This window comes from Adiantum capillus-veneris, chromosome 2 (assembly GCF_014529385.1).
Source record: "Adiantum capillus-veneris isolate H3 chromosome 2, ASM1452938v2, whole genome shotgun sequence".
NCBI lineage: Eukaryota > Viridiplantae > Streptophyta > Polypodiopsida > Polypodiales > Pteridaceae > Adiantum > Adiantum capillus-veneris.
The window spans coordinates 106,967,082-106,987,725 of NC_140932.1; the positions used below are offsets into that span (position 1 = coordinate 106,967,082).

The 20,644-nt window shown below is 44.6% G+C and overlaps 1 protein-coding gene across 1 annotated transcript in view; it reads left to right on the forward strand.

The window, feature by feature from the left end:
* LOC147463347 (Vps51/Vps67 family (components of vesicular transport) protein) overlaps positions 1–20,311 on the forward strand; it is a 34,356-nt gene extending 14,045 nt beyond the window's left edge. Inside the window, exons 5-6 of the mRNA XM_086488227.1 lie at positions 19,267–19,423; positions 19,502–20,311. Of these exons, the coding sequence (XP_086344353.1) occupies positions 19,267–19,423; positions 19,502–19,687 (343 nt within the window). The 3' untranslated portion in view covers positions 19,688–20,311. The remainder of the gene's footprint in view (positions 1–19,266; positions 19,424–19,501) is intronic.
* Positions 20,312–20,644: the final 333 nt, after the last annotated feature.

Here is a 20,644-nt window from a genome sequence, read left to right on the forward strand (position 1 = left end):
TACCTGAAACCGGCGTGTACTTCCAAAAAGGGCGGTAGACCTTAGACCTAAACCTTATTTGCTTTCACCCATGTAATTTGTTGCCCACTTTACTTGTACTTTCAAGACACAACAAAGGGGAAAGGGATACAGGCTGCTAGAATGCACCTGTATGAGAAGACCGACACCAGATTGGCCCTTAACTTAGGCGCCCCTTTCGGTATTTCTTTATTGTTTAAAAGAGGGAATAAACGTTGTGGTTCCCTACAAGCTGCCCCCCACAAGCTTGGCTGAATTTCAACTATCCCGGCCCGATTTCGGGAGCATAACTGTACTAGGACCCTTCACAGTCAGTATTCCCACGCATTGAATGACTTTCCCGACGCATACGGGCACTTTGCAAAACCTGGTGAGAATCTGCAGCACGCTGAATTCTCTATTTTCAGCCCCGAAAATGCGCCAGATCACCTGCACAACGGTCTTGTGCCCCCTCGCGTCCCTGAACCTATTGGGGGTATTAGGGACCGTTTAGGGCCAAAACCCTAAACCTGCAAAAATACACAGCAGGCTGTAATTTACTGTTTCGGGCTCCGTTTCACGTGCCGGTCGCATCCGTAGCAAGTCCTCGAGCTCCCGCACCTGTAGGGCTACTTGCCCTTTGAATCGGACGAGATTTCTCGCGTGAAACCTCTCCGAATTCACCTGTACCTGCGGGGGATTAGTCGCTAGCTAATCCAGTACCTGTGCAAGAGGCTCTTGCCTCGGCAATCGCGCATGAACCCACACAACTGTACATTGGTCAATTGAAAAGCCCACTAGAGGGGCATAACATACTGCCATAGGGAAGAGAGAGGGCAATGCGTAGCGTTCAGGGCATCACTCCTGGCACCGCACTGTACGTAGGAGGGAAAGGAAGCACTCCATAGCTCTTAACCTGTGATGACAGGAATTTGCAAAATGAGCCTCCCCGCTATAAATTCAGCGCCACTTCTTGTTGCACGAGGAAAGTGCACAGAAATGTGCCACTTGGCACATTTATAAGCTATTTCCCGTTTCGGGGTTGCCGCCTAAAATTCTCCCGACCGGTTGCCCGATTGACTTCACTGCAGAGTAATAAAATGTTCCCCTTGTCATTCTGGAGGTCATGACGCGAACACATTTTCAGGTCCCAAAATAGCAGTTCCCTAAATTTTAGGAGATGCTGCCATTGTATCTTTCGAGGTCATCTGACCCCCTTTGTACACTGCAGCCACACCCAGAATTGAAATGTAGCCTCTGTAGCAAAGGATTCAACTTTGGTAGTCAATGACCTCACTTTGGTTAACCATAGTCCTTGTCCAACCTTACTGCTCTCTTGCCCTCAGGCCTGGACTCCCTCTGGACAATTCCACAAAAAGTGAAATTAAATAAATAATAAGAAAGAAATCAACAAAAAGGATAGATAGTAGTCACACGCTGGTGACATACCCCCCTCTTGAAATCTCAAACGTCCTCGTTTGCATCTATGTCGTACATGCTCACAGTCAACACTGATGTATTCAACACCTGTCGACATATGTACGACACATACATGCTCATTGTCAACCGTGGTGTATTCAACACCTCGTCGACACATGTATTGCCTGCGTGTGAACCCTGTCCCAATGTCATAGTGGTAGCTTCTCACTCTGCCATTGCTTTGAGTCACTAACTTTCCAATGACAAAATGGTAGGCACACATTTTGCCACTGTCTTACAGTACACGTTGGGCCCAGTAACACTTTCGAGCATACCCAAACCGATAGTTTAAGAATGCTGTTACATGTACCCTTTAATAGAAGCAATTACTGTATCCTTGACAAACTGACAAGAAATACTCACTTCTATAACACTAACCAAACTTTTGGACATTCCATAAGAGCAATTGCCAAACTGACAATCTGTACAACTCTAACATTCATGTAACAGGTATTTCGTTTGAGCTCACTTTAAATACCATGTACATCATTTTTATGTACATTGTCACACTGACAATCTATGTAGCTTTGAGACTCAAGGGATCAAGGTAGGTTGCAAATTGAAGGCTTCAAGGTAAAGTGATAACACAGTTGGTGACTCTGCAAGTTCACCTTTCTGGCCCTTGCAAGATTCTACTCTCATAGGCTACTACCCTGCCGTCTTGCATTAGCACTGCACCAATGCTACTACCACAGGCGTCACATTGGACCACAAATGACTTCCTAAGATCTGGCAACACAATGACTGGATCTGAAGTCATGTTTTCCATTAAGAGATTAAAAGCTGAAATCTCTTTGTGTGTCCATCTGACGGTGACTGCCTTCTTTTGAGGAGCATGCAAAGGTGAAGCAATCTCATCGAAATTTCGGATAAACCTTCTGTAATAGGAGCATAGTCCCAAGAAACTTCGGACATCGTGCACCGTCTTCAAATCTGGCCATGACTTGATCGCTTCAACTTTTGCAGGATCCATTCTGACACCATCCTTTGAGACAATGTGTCCCAGAAAGTGAATCTCTTCCAGAAAAAATTCACTTTTCTTTGCATTGGTGAGCAACCTATGACTGCGTAGCTCTTTGAACACAATGGCCAAGTGATGCCTATGCTCCTCTTCATTCTTTGAGTAGACTATCATGTCATCAAAGAATGTACCAACAAACTGCTGGTGTGGATGGAAAATTCTGTCCATCATCCTATTGAACGTAGCAGGAGCATTTGTGAGACCAAAGGGCATCATTAAAAATTCGTAAAGGCCAAACGTCGTTCTAAAAGCAGTCTTGTGCACATCCTCTGATCTAATGCGGATCTGATGGTACCCACTCTTTAGATCTATCTTGCTAAACATAGCTGCTCCTAATTTGTCCAGAATATCATCAATTCTAGGTATAGGGAACCTATTCTTGTTCAGTGCACGGTAGTAGATGCACTTACGCCATGAGCCATCCTTTTTCTGCACCAACAACACTGGAGAACAGAATGGAGATGAACTGGGCTAATTCAGCCCCTTTTCTAACAGCTCCTGTACTTGGCCCATTATCTCTTTCTGCTAAGCCGCACTAGCCCTGTACGGAGGCTTATTTGGTGGGCTACTGCCTGGCACCAAATCTATCGCATGGTCCTCGGGTCTCTCTGGCGGTAATTGAGACGGTAATGAATCGGAAAAACAGTCACTATACTGTTGTAAAAACATTGACCTTTCTTTATCTAGCACAGATAAATTTGATTCATCACAATCTGACACTTCACGTACAAAAACCAAGTACTCAGAAAGATGCTTTTTCATTACAGAAGTAATAGCAGAAGCTGATACAGTGGGAATAGACTCCCCTTCAAGCTTTACATCCAGAATGTGAGTCTTTTCCTTGCTCTGTACAGTGATCTTTTTGTTGTAGGCATCCATGATTGTACACGAAACAACCAAGGAATACCTAACAACACATCACATCCGTCCAGTGGCATGATGTAAAATTCTTCAGCATCTACATAGGACTGGATATGTAGACGCAACTTTCCAATGATGGGAGTCACAGCCTCTGTATGGCCAGGACATGCCAAACCTGCCTCTGCTGTATACCCCATCTCTTCAGGTCTGATTCCCAACTTTGAAGCCAATTCTGGGGAAATAAAGTTGGCTTTGGCACCTGGATCAAAGAAGATAAGCACTGTTTGATCCCTGACCTTTCCCCATGCTCTGCAAAGCTCACTTGCATCTGAATTTGGCTTGTCGCCCACCATATGTGGCACTAGACCAGCCATGGGCTTCTTTCCTTTCTTGTCCTCCTTGTCTTCAAAATGAGTTGGCCTTTTCTTTGTAGGACAATTGTAAGCAATGTTGCCAGGCTGCTCACAGATGAAGCATTTGTTCTCTGACCTCAGGACCTTCTTTTGCTCTTCCGACTTGTGAGGAAAACGTCTTTTCCATTTCTTCGCTGGTCCCTTTTCTGATTCAGACGTAGTTTTGTCTTTCCCTGCGTTGGCTGGCTCCTTAGTCACTTAGGAACCTCCTTGGGAACATACTTCTTTGCTAAATTTTTCTTGGCTGATCCTTCCTTGACGCCAGTATTGAATTCACAATCTTCTCCCTTGAGCAAACCATTGCCAGTGTTTGCTACCTCGATGAGCTACGTCAAAGTAGTGACTTTGGTCTTCGTGCAGTACTCTCTCAATCCTTTGGGTAGGCCACAACAGTATTTTTCAATCTGTTCTGTCAATGGCACAAACCTATAGGAAGTTACTGGAAGTAGAGCTTTCCAAAACTTCCGATTGAAGTCATCGAGATTCTTGCAAGTGGCAGCATTAAGCTGGTGCCATTTTGTCATGACATCTGCTTCAAAGTCATCAGATAACCATGCTGCTGCAAAAATCTGCTTGAAGTAAATCCATGTGGACGGAGCTTGCCCTTGCAACAATAAAGTTGTCCACCATTGTCCCGCATTCCTTGTCAAGAAAGTGGCTGCCTTGCGGACCTTTGAAGCCTCTGTAAAGTTTCCCCCTGCATAGGCCTTGTCAAACTGCTGGAGGAATGAGAGAGCCTTCTTCCTGTCATCAAATCCTGTAAAGGTCGTGAATGTCACACCTTTGCCACCTTCTTTCTACGGAGTTGGCCTCTCCAGCGGCGTTAAGTTGTCATATGGAAGTGACTGAAACATGGGAACACTGTTAGGGTTCATTTGTGTTCCCTGACCGCAATTAAGTTGAACTGGAAATGCCATATTTGGCTGCTGATTTGTAATTCCAGCCATACCAAAATTTGCCTATGGCATCCCAAATTGGCCCTGAGTGCTTTGAAACCCTAGTAGCATGCCCGTGACACCATACATGGGGTTGGGCATCATTGTTTGAGTACCCCCGAACACTGTTCCTGGCGTGTAAAACTGATTTCAAGGTGCATGACCAGCCATGCTCTGGAATACCGATCCACCTCCAAAATAGCCAGGGTGTACTGAAGGTGGTGGGAAGACTTGTTGCATAGCCTGTAGGTTGCTTCCCTGCCCATTAGAACCAGCTATAGGCTGCTGAAAAGTGGCTGGCTGAACTGGTACAGCTTGAAAGATTGGCATCTCAGCCACCTGTTCTTGCGCCTTAGGCGCAGGTTGTGGAGACTGCATGTTCTCCGTCAAGTGTATAGGTGTTTCCATTGACTCTGCAGTATGAATCACCTGTGCTCGAGCCTTAACAGGCTTTTGAATATGATCCAGTGACCCAACTTGCTGAGAGGGAAGAGAAGGTTGCAGAAAGGTTAAAAATCTCGGGTTTTGCATTACTTGTGTGAACATAGCCACAATAGTAGCCAACTGGGTCTTGAATATATCATCATCCGTCTGTGGTGGTCTTGAAGACTCACCCACTTCATGTGTCTGTTGACCCTGTGAAGAGGAAACCTCTTCAGTCACATCATCTGGTCTATTAGCCATAATTGTAATTTTCTATGTCTGGTCTATGATCCCCTGTGTCTTCAAGCCCAAACTGACCAAGGCTCACTTCTATGGGAAAAAGTGATTTAATCCCGGGGATGGAACCATGAAACCAGCCTGTACTTTCAAAAAGGGCGGTAGACCTTAGACTTAAACCTTATTTGCTTTCACCCATTTAATTTGTCGCCCACTTTACCTATACTTTCAAGACACAACAAAGGGGAAAGGGATACAAGCTGCTAGAATGCACCTGTATGAGAAGACCGACACCAGATTGGCCCCTAACTTAGGCGCCCCTTTCGGTATTTCTTTATTGTTTAAAAGAGGGAATAAACGCTGTGGTTCCCTACAAGCTACCCCGCACAAGCTTGGCTGAATTTCAACTATTCCGGCCCGATTTCGGGAGCATAACTGTACTAGGACCCTTCACAGTCAGTATTCCCACGCATTGAATGACTTTCCCGACGCATATGGGCACTTTGCAAAACCTGGCAAGAATCTGCAGCACGCTGAATTCTCTGTTTTCAGCCCCGAAAATGCGCCAGATCACCTGCATAGCGGTCCCCTCGCGTCCCTGAACTTCCTGGGGGTATTAGGGACCGTTTAGGGCCAAAACCCTAAACCTGCAAAAATACACAGCAGGCTGTAATTTACTGTTTCGGGCTCCGTTTCGCGTGCCGATCGCATCCGTAGCAAGTCCTCGAGCTCCCGCACCTGTAGGGCTACTTGCCCTTTGAAACGGATGAGATTTCTGGCGTGAAACCTCTCTGAATTCACCTGTACTTGCGGGGGATTAGCCGTTAGCTAATCCAGTACCTGTGCAAGAGGCTCTTGCCTCGGCAATCGCGCATGAATCCACACAACTGTACATTGGTCAATTGAAAAGCCCACTAGAGGGGCATAACATACTGCCATAGGGAAGAGAGAGGGCAATGCGTAGCGTGCAGGGCATCACTCCTGGCACCGCATTGTACATAGGAGGGAAAGGAAGCACTCCATAGCTCTTAACCTGTGACAGGAACTTGCAAAATGAGCCTCCCAGCTATAAATTCAACGCCACTTCTTGTTGCATGAGGAAAGTGCACAGAAATGTGCCACTTGGCACATTTATAAGCTATTTCCCGTTTCGGGGTTGCCGCCTAAAATTCTCCCGACCGGTTGCCCGGTTGACTTCACTGCAGAGTAATAAAATGTTCCTCTTGTCATTCCGGAGATAATGACGCGAACACATTTTCAGGTCCCAAAATAGTAGTTCCCTAAATTTTAGGAGATGCTGCCATTGTATCTTTCTAGGTCATCTGACCCCCTTTGTACACTGCAGCCACACCCAGAATTGAAATGTAGCCTCTGTAGCAAAGGATTCCACTATGGCTAGTTAATGACCCCACTTTGGCTAACCATAGTTCTTGTCAAACCTTAGTGCTCTCTTGCCCTCAGGCCTGGACTCCCTCTGGACAATTCCACACTAGCTATGCAATGCAGGGTAGTTAGATTTCCCGAGGGGTGTTTCCAAAAAGTGAAAGTAAATAAATAATAAGAAAGAAATCAACAAAAAGGATAGATAGTAGTCACACGCTGGTGACACTACCTTCCATAAGAACAAAAGGAGTCTTCAGCACAGTTCAGAGCACTTATCTTGAGCAAAGCGCAAACATTCATCCCGCTGCACCTAACATTGGTATCAGAGCTTTGGCAGTGTTCTGTATCACGCAAAGAAAGAACCACAAGAACGACATAATTTTTTTTTGCTTGTTGAGGTCGCACGAACCCAAGTTCACTTGGGCGTGTTGATTCCTAATCATGTTTTTGAAGAGTGACAGGAAACCCAAGAAAGAAGGGCTTGTCCAGCCTCTCCTTGTGCCTCTTTTCACTCATTGAGAGCGGACTGTGTACTTAGCGACCGGCCAATTGATGTGAGGTGGGAAAAAGCAACCTTGGTGTGAGCGCAAGGCCGCCAAGGGGTGCGCCCGCAGAAAGGAGTAGAACTCGGGTGAAGAGAAGATCCTTTTCAAACACAGTTTGCAAGCGAAAGGAAACCTCAAGACCCTCAAGAACCCAAGTTCCTCGTGAACTTAAGAACCCAAGACCCCAAGAACCACAAGAACCCACGACTTCGGTGGATGGTCATCACTCGAAGCGGAATGGATACTTCGCTTGGAGGTGATGAGCATGAGAGAGGCGAAGAAGAATTTTCCCCACCAGGAGGTTTTTCCGACCCTCCCCCTTTCCCATCTATGACAAGGATTGCACTAACTCCTATGAAGGAGTTACCGCAGTTGTTTATGGACAGGAAGTTCGACTACGAAGAAAGAAGGGCAGCCATAGATCGTGACTACGAAGAAAGAAGGGCAGCCATAGATCGTGAATTCAATGCAAGAATGGAAGCCATAGAGGGTCAGTATGACTTGGAAGAAAAAGAAAGTGAAGCCAAATTTAATTGAGAGAACAAAGCATGACAAGCAGAATTTGATCGCGAGAACAAAGCCCTCAAAGAAAAGAGCGACCAACACATGCAAGAGTTCTTGCGACTCTATTCTCAAGTTCAGGCACAGATGCAATAGATTTGGGGAAAAGGAGACTCTCTCAGTCTCTTCTTCTCCCAAGCATGATACACAGGATTTGCATGATGATAAGCATGATGATTTGAATGACAATGATAAGCATGATGATTTGAATGATAATGATTTGCATGATCAAGATGTGATTTCTCACGAGCATGATGATTTACATGATCAAGATGTGATTTCTCACAAGCATGATGAGTTGCATGAAGATGAAGTGATTGTTCACAAGGATGATGTGTTAGTTGATGCTTTTTCTAGCGAAGCTAACATCGTTACAGATTCGATCAATCACGAAGAATCGAATCACGAAGAATCGATCTTGGCTTTCGAGTCAAGGTCCAGAGATCCCCCACAAGAAGATTCGATAGATCCCGAAGAACCGATCTTGGCTCTCGAGCCTAGGTCCAAAGAACCCTCATAGGAAGTATTATGTGTTCGCATGATTGATACGCACGCATTGTACAAGTGTTTCATTCGTGATCGTTTCTTGTATTTTAGTCAGCGTCTTTATTATTAGGCATGACATATTGTACGGTGAGCACGTTTCACTCATGAATGATCACCGCTGTATGAGGATTTTTCATGAAAAGCTGAAAAGTATGCATTCAAGGAAGTCATATTCCATGTCTCTTCCTTGGCATGACACATTTGTAGAAAGAGCACATGAAAGTATGAGCACCAAGCATGGGCATTTCCGTTGTGAATTGCCACAGTCGATTGCTTTAGATCAAAAGAGAAAGATTCGATCTCATTGTTTGCGTGTGTGTGGTGAACGGTTTAGCACTCCGTATCTTTGTTCATCTACATTGCATGCACAGTCTTTGAGGAAGACAAGTTTTTTTCCACTCACTTGACATGGAATGGGTATGTTCATGTTTTTGTGTTGGAAGTGGTTTCAGGAATTTTCAGCCGTGGAGATTCTTGAAGAAGAAAGAAGCAGGACTCTAGACGAAGTTGACGCATCGAAGGAGCCACATAAGACTTTGTGTCGTTTTCGGCGCGGCCCAAAGAAGCAAGCATTGCAGACCTTTATGAAGTTCAAGTACCGCACGACCCACACATCAGAGTGGGCCGGCGAAGAGTCCCTTCCAAGATTCCGGATGCTATTGGCGATCTCCCTTGACGCCATACAGTTCTGTACCAGTACCTCACTTTAAAAAGGAGGGGATGCCACGTGACACATCCAACCCTATGTGTCCGTGGACAAGCTACAACATGATCAGGGTTCAGTCAATCCAGTCAGTCTAGATTAGAAGTGATCTGGCACTTTTGTGAGTCTATTCGTAGACTGTGCATGCCCAATCACTTAGTGTAGATGCATATCCTCTGGTTGCACACAACATGATCATAAATTTTTCGGTGCATTTAGCCTATTTTATCTATTTTTGGCATTTTTCACTTATTAATTTGAGTGACTTTCCAACAAAAGTAGGTAGGGCAATTTTGCTAAGTTTGTATATAAGCAAACCAAAGTTAGCACTAAATGGCAGAAGAGGCAACAGGAGCCAAGCTCAGCAGGCAACTTCTCACAAGAACCTTGGTTGACTTTCCCCTCCAAGCAGTAGATTCCCTCACCTAGCGTTTTTACACAGCATCCCCAGCCTGGCGTCTTTGCATCAGATCTGCATCGCCAACAGTACCCAACACCTAGCGTTTTCGCAAGGACCACAACTGCTGGCGTTTTTTATCATCAGATTCCCTGGCGCTTTTGGTTTTCAGCAGCAGATAAAGACCGGCAATTTTCACCTAAAGTGTGGCAGATTCAGCCCGGTAAAGACCTCAGTTTTCTCAGCCCTAAACCTGCAGATTTTCAGCCCCAAAATCAGCGTTTTACGACTAGCCGCAGATTTCAGCCCATAACGTTTTTGTACAGCAGTAGAAAGATTGCAGATTTCAGCCCTTAGGACGTCGTCGTCATCACCGTCGTCATCGTCGACATAGCCTAGACTTGCATCAGTCTCATGCATACCATTTGTACCAAATAATCATAAGTAGACGACTCTCACCGACGAGAGTGGGGCCTTCGGAGGAGGGTTTTACAACGTCTCTGGTGTCGTATCTCTCTTCTCTCTCTATCTCTCAGTCTCATACACTTGCACGCATAGTGTCCATTCACTTTGTTTATGATCATAGCATTCTCTCATTAAGAACGGAAGGCTCTACCTTTCATAAGAACAAAAGGAGCCTTGAGCACAGTTCGGAGCACTCATCTTGAGCAAAGCGCAAACATTCATTCCGCTGCACCTAACACATGGCACATGCTAGCACGAATCGCGGGTTTGCCGTTCAGCCTGTCACGTCATCTGTCCGTACATCTGTTCGTACAACTGTCCACATAGTCCTGCTATGTCATCAATTTGTGACATACCCCCCTCTTGAAAGAATTGTAATCGCCCTCGATTACGCTTGCAAAATCAAACATAAGCCATAAACCAGTTCAATAGACAGTGACTCTAAGTACCGACGCACTAGACGACACAAATCCAACACTTGTACAAAGACGACAGTCACATCACATTCACATCACATTCACATCATACACATAGAATCCATTCTGATCTAGAACCACGATTCTTGGCAATGTATTTAGCAATCGCATCTAGATCCGCACTGGACCTCACTGATGTCCGATTAACTAATTCTATATTGTGATTATGTCCATAGATTTCTCGAGACCGAAATGCTGCACTCATTTCGTCAATCATTCCATTTGCACTCAAATACGGTAATGTGCGAGTAATCATTTCCAGGAATTTCAATCCATCAATTAGACACTGAGTTTATACTGAACAGAGTGTTTCAATCATTCAATTCTAGTCATCTTTTCAATGTGTGGCCATCTCATTCCTCGGGAACTCTTGATGCGCTCACACAGTTCCATTCAATTATTCATCATGATTTAAAATTCATGATTCTTATTGTTATCAGGTTCATTCTGGAGTTGTCATTGCTTCGAATTTGTCATCATTTCAATCTCGATTTTCACCTGTTATCTGTTTACAAATAGCAGGATCTTTCATAAAATATTATTTTCATATATAAATCAGAATCATCTTTTGAAATTCCTATTTCAAAGTTCGTCATTCACACACTTAGTTTATACTGAACACAGGGTTTCAATCATTCAGTCTAGTCATCTCATCCATCCAGAAGTCTTGATGCACCGAGATCCCTATGTAGCCATCTCATCCCGAAGGAATGCTTGATGCGCTCACCACAGTATCTAGTCATCTCATTCATATGGGAATCTTGATGTACCAAAATCTTATTTCATCATTCATCATTCTTGATGCATCAACATTCAAATTTTAAAACAAAATTCATCATTTTTATCTTGAATTGACGGATTCATTCCTGAGCTGTCGTTGCTTCCGATTGCTTTTAGATGCAAATTCCTTGCCATGTCATTTTTGATTTCACTTGCAAAACAGGCAAAATTTCAAGCAAATGGTGCACCTCGTTGCAAAAGAGTCGATGTCCGGTTCCATGCTCTCAAATGCTTTCATATGCATGTTCCCTGCTCCTAGTAGTTATCTACACACAAATAACGAGAGCTTCCAAAAACATTAATTCCACGCATACTAAAATTTTCTGCAAAAACCCTAATTTTCTAAAGTTGTTGGATATGTTTGTGTCAATGCGTAGAGCTTGTTGAGGAGATCAACACAAGAGTTGTGGCTATGTTCTCCTCCTCCATCCACTTTGCATCGAGGGTCAAAAAGTACTCTAAATTATCCAGTGGACCTAGCTTACTTTCCTTTTCTTTTCTTATGCCCTGTGACCTGTTGGTAGCCCTACTAGCCTCCTTGTCCTTGGCACCTCCATATGAATCTCTGGAATTCTCTAATCTATCAGCTGATTCCCTTTACTTTCTTTCCTTGTGCCCTGGGTCCTGTGGGTAGCCTCGTTGGCCTCCCTTGTCCGTTGGCACGTCAACCTCAATCGTTGGAAAGCTGAGACACACTATCATCTAATCCCCTTTCTTTTTCAGAATCCTCTGATGAACTTGCATCCGGTTCCCTTAGTTCGTCGGAACCCTCGGATGCGCTACCATCTGATTCCATTACTGCCCCGAAACCATGTGATGAGCTATCATCCAGTTCTCCTTATTTATTCTCTGCATTGGAAGACTCTTGCCCTATTGAGGTGGATATTGGTCTGTCCGTAGGATAAGTCAATGAGCCGGCATGCATTCCAAATCCTTGCTTAGCATGTCCCATTAGTCTTTGAATAGAGTTAAATTTCTGTCTCTATTATTCTACTTTTAGCGCGGTTAAAATCAAAGGTCACGTAGGACGACTATTTCATCTCGCTCGCTCTGTGATTGTCACAAGACGGTACCACGTGCCAATAGAAAAGAACATATTGAACAGACTTTTAGCACTTCAATAACAACTGAACTGAGAGAGAGAGAGAGAGAGAGAGAGAGAGAGAGAGAGAGAGAGAGAGAGAGAGAGAGAGAGAGACGACACGCGACACAGAGTGGCGGAATTCCACGCCAGAGAGTATTGGCCCCAAACCTTGGCGCCCCTTTCGGTATTTCTTTATATTGCATCAACACAGTACAAGCCTGTACTTCAGACTCTGCACCTTCTTCAGGAAGCATGCCAAAGAAAGAGCCCTAACCTCATATTTAAAGGCCCTTGGCCTGAAAAGCAGTTACATTGAAAAGCTTCTTACTCAAAAGCAACTGGTCCAAAAAGCGCCAAAATCTGCCTGCGCGATTTGCGGAAATCCGTATAACTGCCACGTCAGCAGTGTCAGCGCGTTTTGCGGAAATCTGCCACGTTAGCACTGTCAGTATGAAACGCAAAAATCTGTATAGTTTTGCCACGTCAACCATCGGCGGAAAATCCGGCCTGTGTATTGGTGGTCTTGCTTTATTTTAATTCCTTTGTCACTGGGGCCCCATCAGACGGGGTCCCCATAAGTTGGTAGGACTTCTTCTTGTGTTACTTGTTCTTCTTAGGGTTTAGGCTCCGCGGCCGTGATCTGAAGGTTGGCTCTGCTCTTTATTGACTTGAGACGTCAGCAGTTTGTGACATCCCCCCTTCTTGAAAGAGAGTAATTGTACGCGATTACAACATATCTGGAAACAACTAAAGTTAGCTTAAAAAAATTTCCGAGGAACAATCAGTTTGCTTTTTTTTTTTTTGTTAAGGAATTGGCTTCTCCTATCGACTCTTTTGATCAAGGAGTTGGCTTCTCCTTTCGGCTCTTTTGATCAAGTAGTTGGCTTCTCCTTTCGTCCAGTTGGAAACTCTTGATATGGTGGCGTAGTAAAATTACCCATCACACCTAGATCGCATTGATCTTCCACGGGTGTCTTGATGCATTAAAATTACATAACCTGTTGCTAAATTGGCTTTATCTGACAGAAAAAGAATTCTAAATGAATTATTGGATTTATAAGTGAGAGGGTTTTCTCGCTTGGAACATCAAGGAAAAATAATTCTAAATGATTTATTGAAGTGAGAGGGCTTTTCTCACTGGAGACATCCGAGTACAGAGTATTCCTAGTGCGTCATTCAAAGTAATGACGGGAGCACTGAGAACGGGAATATCTGTAAGGCCACCAGGAACGGGTACTTCTGATGCGTCACATCGGATGGGTGAAAGGGAGCATCGGAAAGAAGTATCCGACCATCCGGGAACGGACATCTCTGATGCGTCATAGGATGGGTGACATAGAGCATCGTGAAGGAGATTGTACCGTAAGTTCGGTAGGAAAGGACTAGGTGATGGGTATTCCTGATGCGTCACAAGGTGGGTGACGGGTGCATCGGAAAGCGAATATCCATAGTCGGGAGGAAATTCCGAACTGTGTTACAATTGTGGACAAGGAAAACGCAAGCACTTGAATGAAGATGGGTTCAAAGGAAACTTTGAGGAAAAACAGATGCTTTTTGAGAAAGCGGGATTGCCTTTCGGGAAAGCAAATGCTTTCTCGCGAGGAAGTCTATGTCATCATTGGAACTGTGCATGTGATTGCATCCAAGGACGCCTGGGAAGTGCTGTGAAAGCATTGTTTTTAACTTATAAGGTTTTATTGAGTTTTTGGGCAGGTTCAGACTATTTTTAAAATACGCCGGTCGTCCACTTAATAAGTGGGCAGCCATCTGATAAATAAGGCAACAGATCAGCCAGCGTTTTCTCTCTCTCTTTTTTTGGCAGACCGGAATTTTTTTTTAAAAAAAATTGAAAAAAAAAAAAAACCGGCCGCGATCTCTACGCGAGCAGCTATACATGCCCGTGGCTAGGAACTATAAAAGCATCACATGCCCTCACTCATAGAGAGGATCAGTTTTTACAAGAAAGAGATGCTGCTGCAAAGTTCACCCGCAAAGAAGACGTTTGCCAGTGATGCCCATGGGTGTTCCAAGTGTACCCGATGTCGCCAAGACACAGTGCGCGAGTTCCCTCGCGAAGAAGTGCCTACGAAGCGTGTTTCCATCGCGACAAGCTGCTTTTCTCTGTTTTCAGCCCAGAAACGTCGTAGACGGGGCTGATTTACGAGAAGGAACCCAAGAACACACCTCTTTTGTGTGTAGGATTGGAAGAGAGGAATTTTCTATGGAGAGATCTCTTCCAGGGAATTGCTTTTCGAGAACGGAGTTGCGTTTCGAGCGTCGAGACTTTGAAGGTAACGATTTTCATGTTATGAACTCTGAGTATTTGTTTGCAGGTGTACTTCCTCATATGAGGGAGTAGGAGCAGAGGAAAGCATGAGCCTTTGCAAGAGAAAAGCGCTCTGAGGAACTAGAGCCAGATCAGCCCAAGGGTTTCGTACCCGAGTTTGGGAAGTAGATCCACAGATCGGAGAGAGGTAGTCTCTCAAGTTGTGATCCGGAAGTTGGGATTCCCAAGTAAGGACTTCGTGTCCGGGAAAGCAGAGTTGTTCTGCGGGAAGAGGACTCTGGAAAGAGAGTTGGAAAAGAGTTGCAGGGATGCCATGCCCTGAGTCTGGAAGGTGAGATCCAGAGGCGAGAACCTTGATTCTCGAGGAATTGGAATAAGGAACGAAAGTTCCTTGGAATAGGGTTTTGCCCTAGGAATCGGAAGCTGAGGCTTTCGGGAACCATCAAGTCTTATTCTAGAACGAACGTGGTAATACGTTCGGTTCAAGTGCTTGTATAGACTTCTCCCCAGTAATAAAGATACTATTACGGGGGGGGACTTGCCCATCTTGTGGTCCCCAGTACTGTGTCGATCTTCTCACTCTCTATCTCTCTCTCTATTTATTTCTCTCTATATCCTCTGGCTTCAGTAATAAGTGATAAATCCTATTTATCCGAATGTATTTTATATTGTTATGCGCTCCCGTTTGTGACATAACCAGGCAATCTCAACCAGTTAGGAATATTTAGTAGTTGGCACATCACAATGCAACACAATTGCTTACATATGCATGTTACAAGACACAACAAACAGCGCCGTTGAGCACTCCCCCGAGACAAATGGTCTACGGTATGAAGCTACTCAACGACTACCTCGTCACACCCCCCCCCCCCCCACGCAAATAACCTAAAAAGGTCCCGGCCATGAGCTCAGAGGATTGTACAACCAAACGCTCCCCAGACCGCAGTCTGCGTCGCTTGGAGGTTCAAGCATACAACCAAACGCCCCCCAGGCATCGACCTACGTCGTTCGGAGGTTTTCTAGCATACAACGGAACGCTCCCCAGACATTGGCCTACGTCGTTTCGAGGTTTTCAAACATACAACGAAACGTTTCCCAGGCATTGGCCTGCATCGTTCCGAGGTTCAAACAATACCAAAACAATATTTCTCACTTCTCCACCTGGGAGTAAAATCACCAATCATTGAAACCAGTATTTAAAACCAAAGTCAAACAATTCAAATCGGCACCAAGACGGGCTTAAAACAGATAGCATCCATTTCAATTTCAATTTTAAACAATACTTTCTCAAATAACAAAAGTATTTAACTAGAAAACAACTAGAGAGGTCATTTAGGGCTTTGTTCGGGCAACCGAACTTGGAGGACAACTGGCTTGCCTTTTTGCATCACGGTGATGGTTCGGTTCCGAACCTAGAGAGTTACATCAATCTTGTCGTGCCAGGGTATGCCCAAGAGAACGTCGCAATTGCCCAACTTCATAATGTGGAAATCGGCTTTTCCATGATAATCTTGTATAGTCACACTGGAAGAGCACCAATGAGCGGTACCACTTTTTGAGTTTGCCCCGTGGCTAGCTCAGCTTCAATTTCTCCACCCTCTGCATCATAATCAAAGTGCATGTGCTTCAAGAATTCTGGATGGATGAAGTTCTCCATAGCTCCGGGGTCAAAGAAAATAAGGGCTTTAAAGCCTTGACTTTTCCATAAGCTCTGCATAATTCATTAAAACTCTCGAGGTGTATACCATAAATATCGGGTACTAGTCCAATAGCAGGTCTAGCCCTCTTGACCGGAGATGGCCCCGTGGATCTGTTTGACGTGGCAGCAAAAGGTTGCATTAAGGATGTTGAGGCTCGCTCAGGACATGTATTGAATGTATGCCCTGTTTGGAAACATTCGAAGCATCGGTTTTCTTGTAACAAGGCGTCTCGTTGACGATGTGTCAGACGAGGCCGTTGAGGTTGGTTTTCACGGGATTCTCGAGAATTTGTTTGTTATTGCCGTGAGTTCTGGTTATGGCCGGAGGTTCTTCTGTGGTAAACTCCAACTTTCCCTTCATGAGCTTGTAGCCGACGCATGGTCCATAAGCTCTTGCATGTTAGAGACTTGCTTGGAGAGAGAATATTCTTGCAATGGTGGTGGTAGTCCAACGGTGTAGCGCTCGCATTGGTCCTCCAAGGAAATGAACTTAAAGAAGGACACCAGAAGGTACACGTTGAGTTATAGTCATCCATGGTTTTGGTGGCAAGCATTTTCAAGTTGCCCCACTCTGCCAAAATCCGGACTTCAAACATCGAAGTCATGTAACTACGTGCAAAAACTGTCTTGAAAGCTTGCCAGGTCCCTAGAACATGCGGTTGTGTCGCGATTGAACTCCACCATTGCATAGCATTATCTTTAAGAAATCCCGCTGCTCCAGAAATCTTGGATTCTTCTATATAGTTCCCCAAAGCATAGATGTTGTCGAATTGCTGTAGGAACTGCAATGCTTTCTTGCGATCTTTCACCCCGGAAAAAGTGAAAAATTTGACTATCGTGCTGCCATCTTTGAAATCTTTGGGTTGGTTAGGCGTATATCCAGGGTATGGATAATAAGGGTATCCATATGGGCTCCAACCATTGTAGCCTGGTGGCGGTGGTGGTGGTGGAGGTGGGGGCAAAGGCGGTTGCACTGGATCAAGGTCAGATGGCTGCACCATATTCCTGAAAACTCCCCCGATCGGAACAAATGGTTGTGAAGGTTGCCGGTTGGAAGCTCTCGTACTCTCTGATGCCAGAGGAGGAGGTACCACCTGGGGCATCAGAGAGGGTAATATGTAGTTCAAAAATTGTTGAAAACTTTGCAACATTGGAAGATTCTATTGAGGATACCGCGAAAGAATGTCGTGAAGCTCGTTGAGCAGAAACTACAAATATTCTGCTGAATTCTTTATGGCTTATGCCCTGTAAGACAGAGCGAGAAGACGGGAGCGCGCCTGATGCGATATCAGGTAAGGGTGGCAGTGGCTAATAAGTCCGGGGTCGGGTCCCAAAGATACTTCAAGTAAAATTCCAATAGCTCTGTCTCCTCTTTTGTAGGACCGGTATGCTTTCAGAAAAGCACACGCTTGATGCTCTTGCTTGACTCTACACCCTAGATTTATGACCCGGTTGCGACGCTTAGTGCGGGTGGCTCAAATGGCGCCAAAGACACGGGACCTAGAGTTCACTGGCACACAATTATTATGCCTTGAGAGCAGGGAGGTTTGGGCATTATTGATCGAGAAATGCACATTGGCGCATCCCTTGTCAAGCTCATAGTCCAAGGTTTGTTTCCTGGTGCTGCGCCTTGAAAGCAATTTCAGTACCATGCCTTATCTCGTGTCGTTCCTCATTTTGTGTCTCTGGATAGTGATGGCTCTTGGCGCACAACAATCCGTTTTATTTTTATAGATGCTCCCTGAATGTTTCGTATGTCACCTTTCATGCCTTGCTTGTCTAGGATCTGCGTCCTGCAACAATTCAATAGAGACCGCGATGCTTGGAGGAGCTAGAGAGGAAGCCCTTGATTTTAACACTTACGTTACGGTCTAGAAGGGTCGACAACTTGGCCAAAGAATTCACATTGATTGGGCTAGTTGGAGCGTGGTCCAAAAGCATCTCTAAATAGTTGGTCTAAGCCTCCTTGCTAGTTTCGGATTTCATTCGCAGTATGTATGCGATTTGGAGTGGGGTTGTTACACGTATGATAGAGATTGATACTGCTTTACTTGTCGACTAGTCTGCCAACACACTACCTTGCCTTCCCCTGAGGGATGGTAGGTATTCTTTGCTCCCTCCAGCCGGCCGATTGTCGCTTGTTATGGGACTCTTTTTTTCAACATTGTGGAGACTGGTCATCATGGACATTAATTGTGGCCGGTCTTTCATGGTGTGGTACCACCTGATCACCGTCTAAACGTTCACTAGCGGCCTATTCTATTAGTGGCTTCTCTTGGCAAAGCACCCTTGTGTTGATCCGGTTTTCCTCACAAAGGAGGCAGCTCTCTTGAGATTATGTTTCGGATGGAGTCCCCTTGGCAGAGTTGGTCTGGGATCCTAGTGAGTGGTAGTGGCTTTGGGTATGCGACAAGGGTTCCACTGTGAAGGAAAGGCCATCCTTTGCAAAGTCCCCCTCTCCCATGACACTGTTTAACTGATGTGGCCCGTGGGAGCAAAAACAGAAGACTTTGGACTCAACTTGCTATTTGATCAATAAGACTTTGCTAAGCATCTGGTCTGACAGTAAGGTCATCAGTAGTAGGTAGTTGCTTATGCCATCAAAAAAGAATGTTGAGGGAGGCTTTGAAATCATTCTGGTAGATGTGGTGCTGGGCATCTTGGGAACAATCAAACAAAAGCATGGTTGCACATAAAGAAAGGTAGTGCAGAAGTAATCAACTGCTTATGCCATGCCCTTGACTCTGTAAAGTTCAGGAAAGTGCCAAAACTTCCTCGTACAGCTTAGTCAGGGATGCTGCACCTCTAAAGAGAGATCTTTCTGATTGTTTGTATGTATACGGAGCTCAAGCATTAAGGATGATTTTGTGATGATGATTAATCTGATCATGGAAGTAGTTACTTTATTTTTTGATTCTGTCTGTGTAGCTTTATATTGTAGATTCTTAAGGTGCTTGTTTTTCTTTGAATGCAGTACTCCATCTTTAACGAAGAAAATGGCTTTTGATGAAGGCGGGTCAAAACTGAGGAGCATGATTTCTAGTGATCATGCTTCCAAATTAGCATTAGAAGATGACTCGGGCGGATCAATGATTGGTGCTAGGCCATTACTGAAATCTCTCTTTAATCAGGTAGTTGAACTGTTCATGTGGTTAGTATTGGCTGTGAAAGGGTCTGCGCTTAATTTTGCTTTAACTGGTGTAATGCAGGTCGGCAGCAGGTTTGGAGAAGGAACCCTCAAATTGGGCTCCATGCTGACTGAGAGCCAAGTAAGCCGTCTCAAAGACCGGTCAGCTGCTGCAATCTCGACGTTTGGAGACATTTTACCTTCACAAGCGGCAGGTTTATTCTCATCATTCACTGCTGGAACGTCGAAATCAGAAGCTTATTATTAGACACTTCAGCTATGCTTATGGAGCATAAGCAGAACCTCGGGACATATTTCAATGATCCAGTGAGATTTTGTGTGCCCGCCTTGCAATGGCTGCAATGCCAAATCTAGACTGGCCATTGCCAAGGTCCATGAATGTGTCATGCGAAGAAGAGTACGTATGGTTGTTGTGAGTAAAGCACATGAAGGCAAGAGGGTTTCTTAGGAGTGCAGAGTTTCGCTCAGGGGAAGGTGTTTACTGGGGAGGGGCAATCGCCATGACGTATTGGTGTGAGAGCTTGAGGGACCACCATATACTTTTTCTGAAGGGAACAACTCTTGGTCTAGTGCGGATATGTGTACATATGCTGAATAAGTTGAGGTAAGCCTTGATAAGAAACACATCCATAGCAGTGATCCTCCCATTCACATCTCAGCTTCATATTCAAAGAATGTTGTAAATTTCTACTCGGCACATTGTAGCTACTTTTATGAGCTGTGTGGACAATCTTATCACAAAGGAGGCATTCAACCTTTGTAGAATATGATTTTGGAATGTCCATTCTATTTATGGAGACGAAGACACAGCGTGTCTTTTTATATCTATATACAGATGTATTTTTTGCTAACATGTACATCACATTACTGAGTACTTTCATTCAATTTTTTTCTGTCTACATCATCCGTCCATCCCTTCGACGCGGAGCTAGGAATGTTGTCCATTAATTAGGTCTGCCACTTGTGCTTGCTACACTTGTGTGCTTTGATTTTCTCCACTCTCAAACAATTTTCTTCAGTTTTTTGGGCCCATCTAAGGAAGGATTTTGTGTTTGGTTAAAATGTTTTACCTGATCCAAAGTGATGATAAGTTTTTGTGAGTTCTTTCTCAGCTCAAAATAATGATTAATGTTACAATGTCTCTCTAAAAGAAAGCATGATGGGATTTTCTTTTTGGGAACTCCCTCCGCTTCATTCACCATCT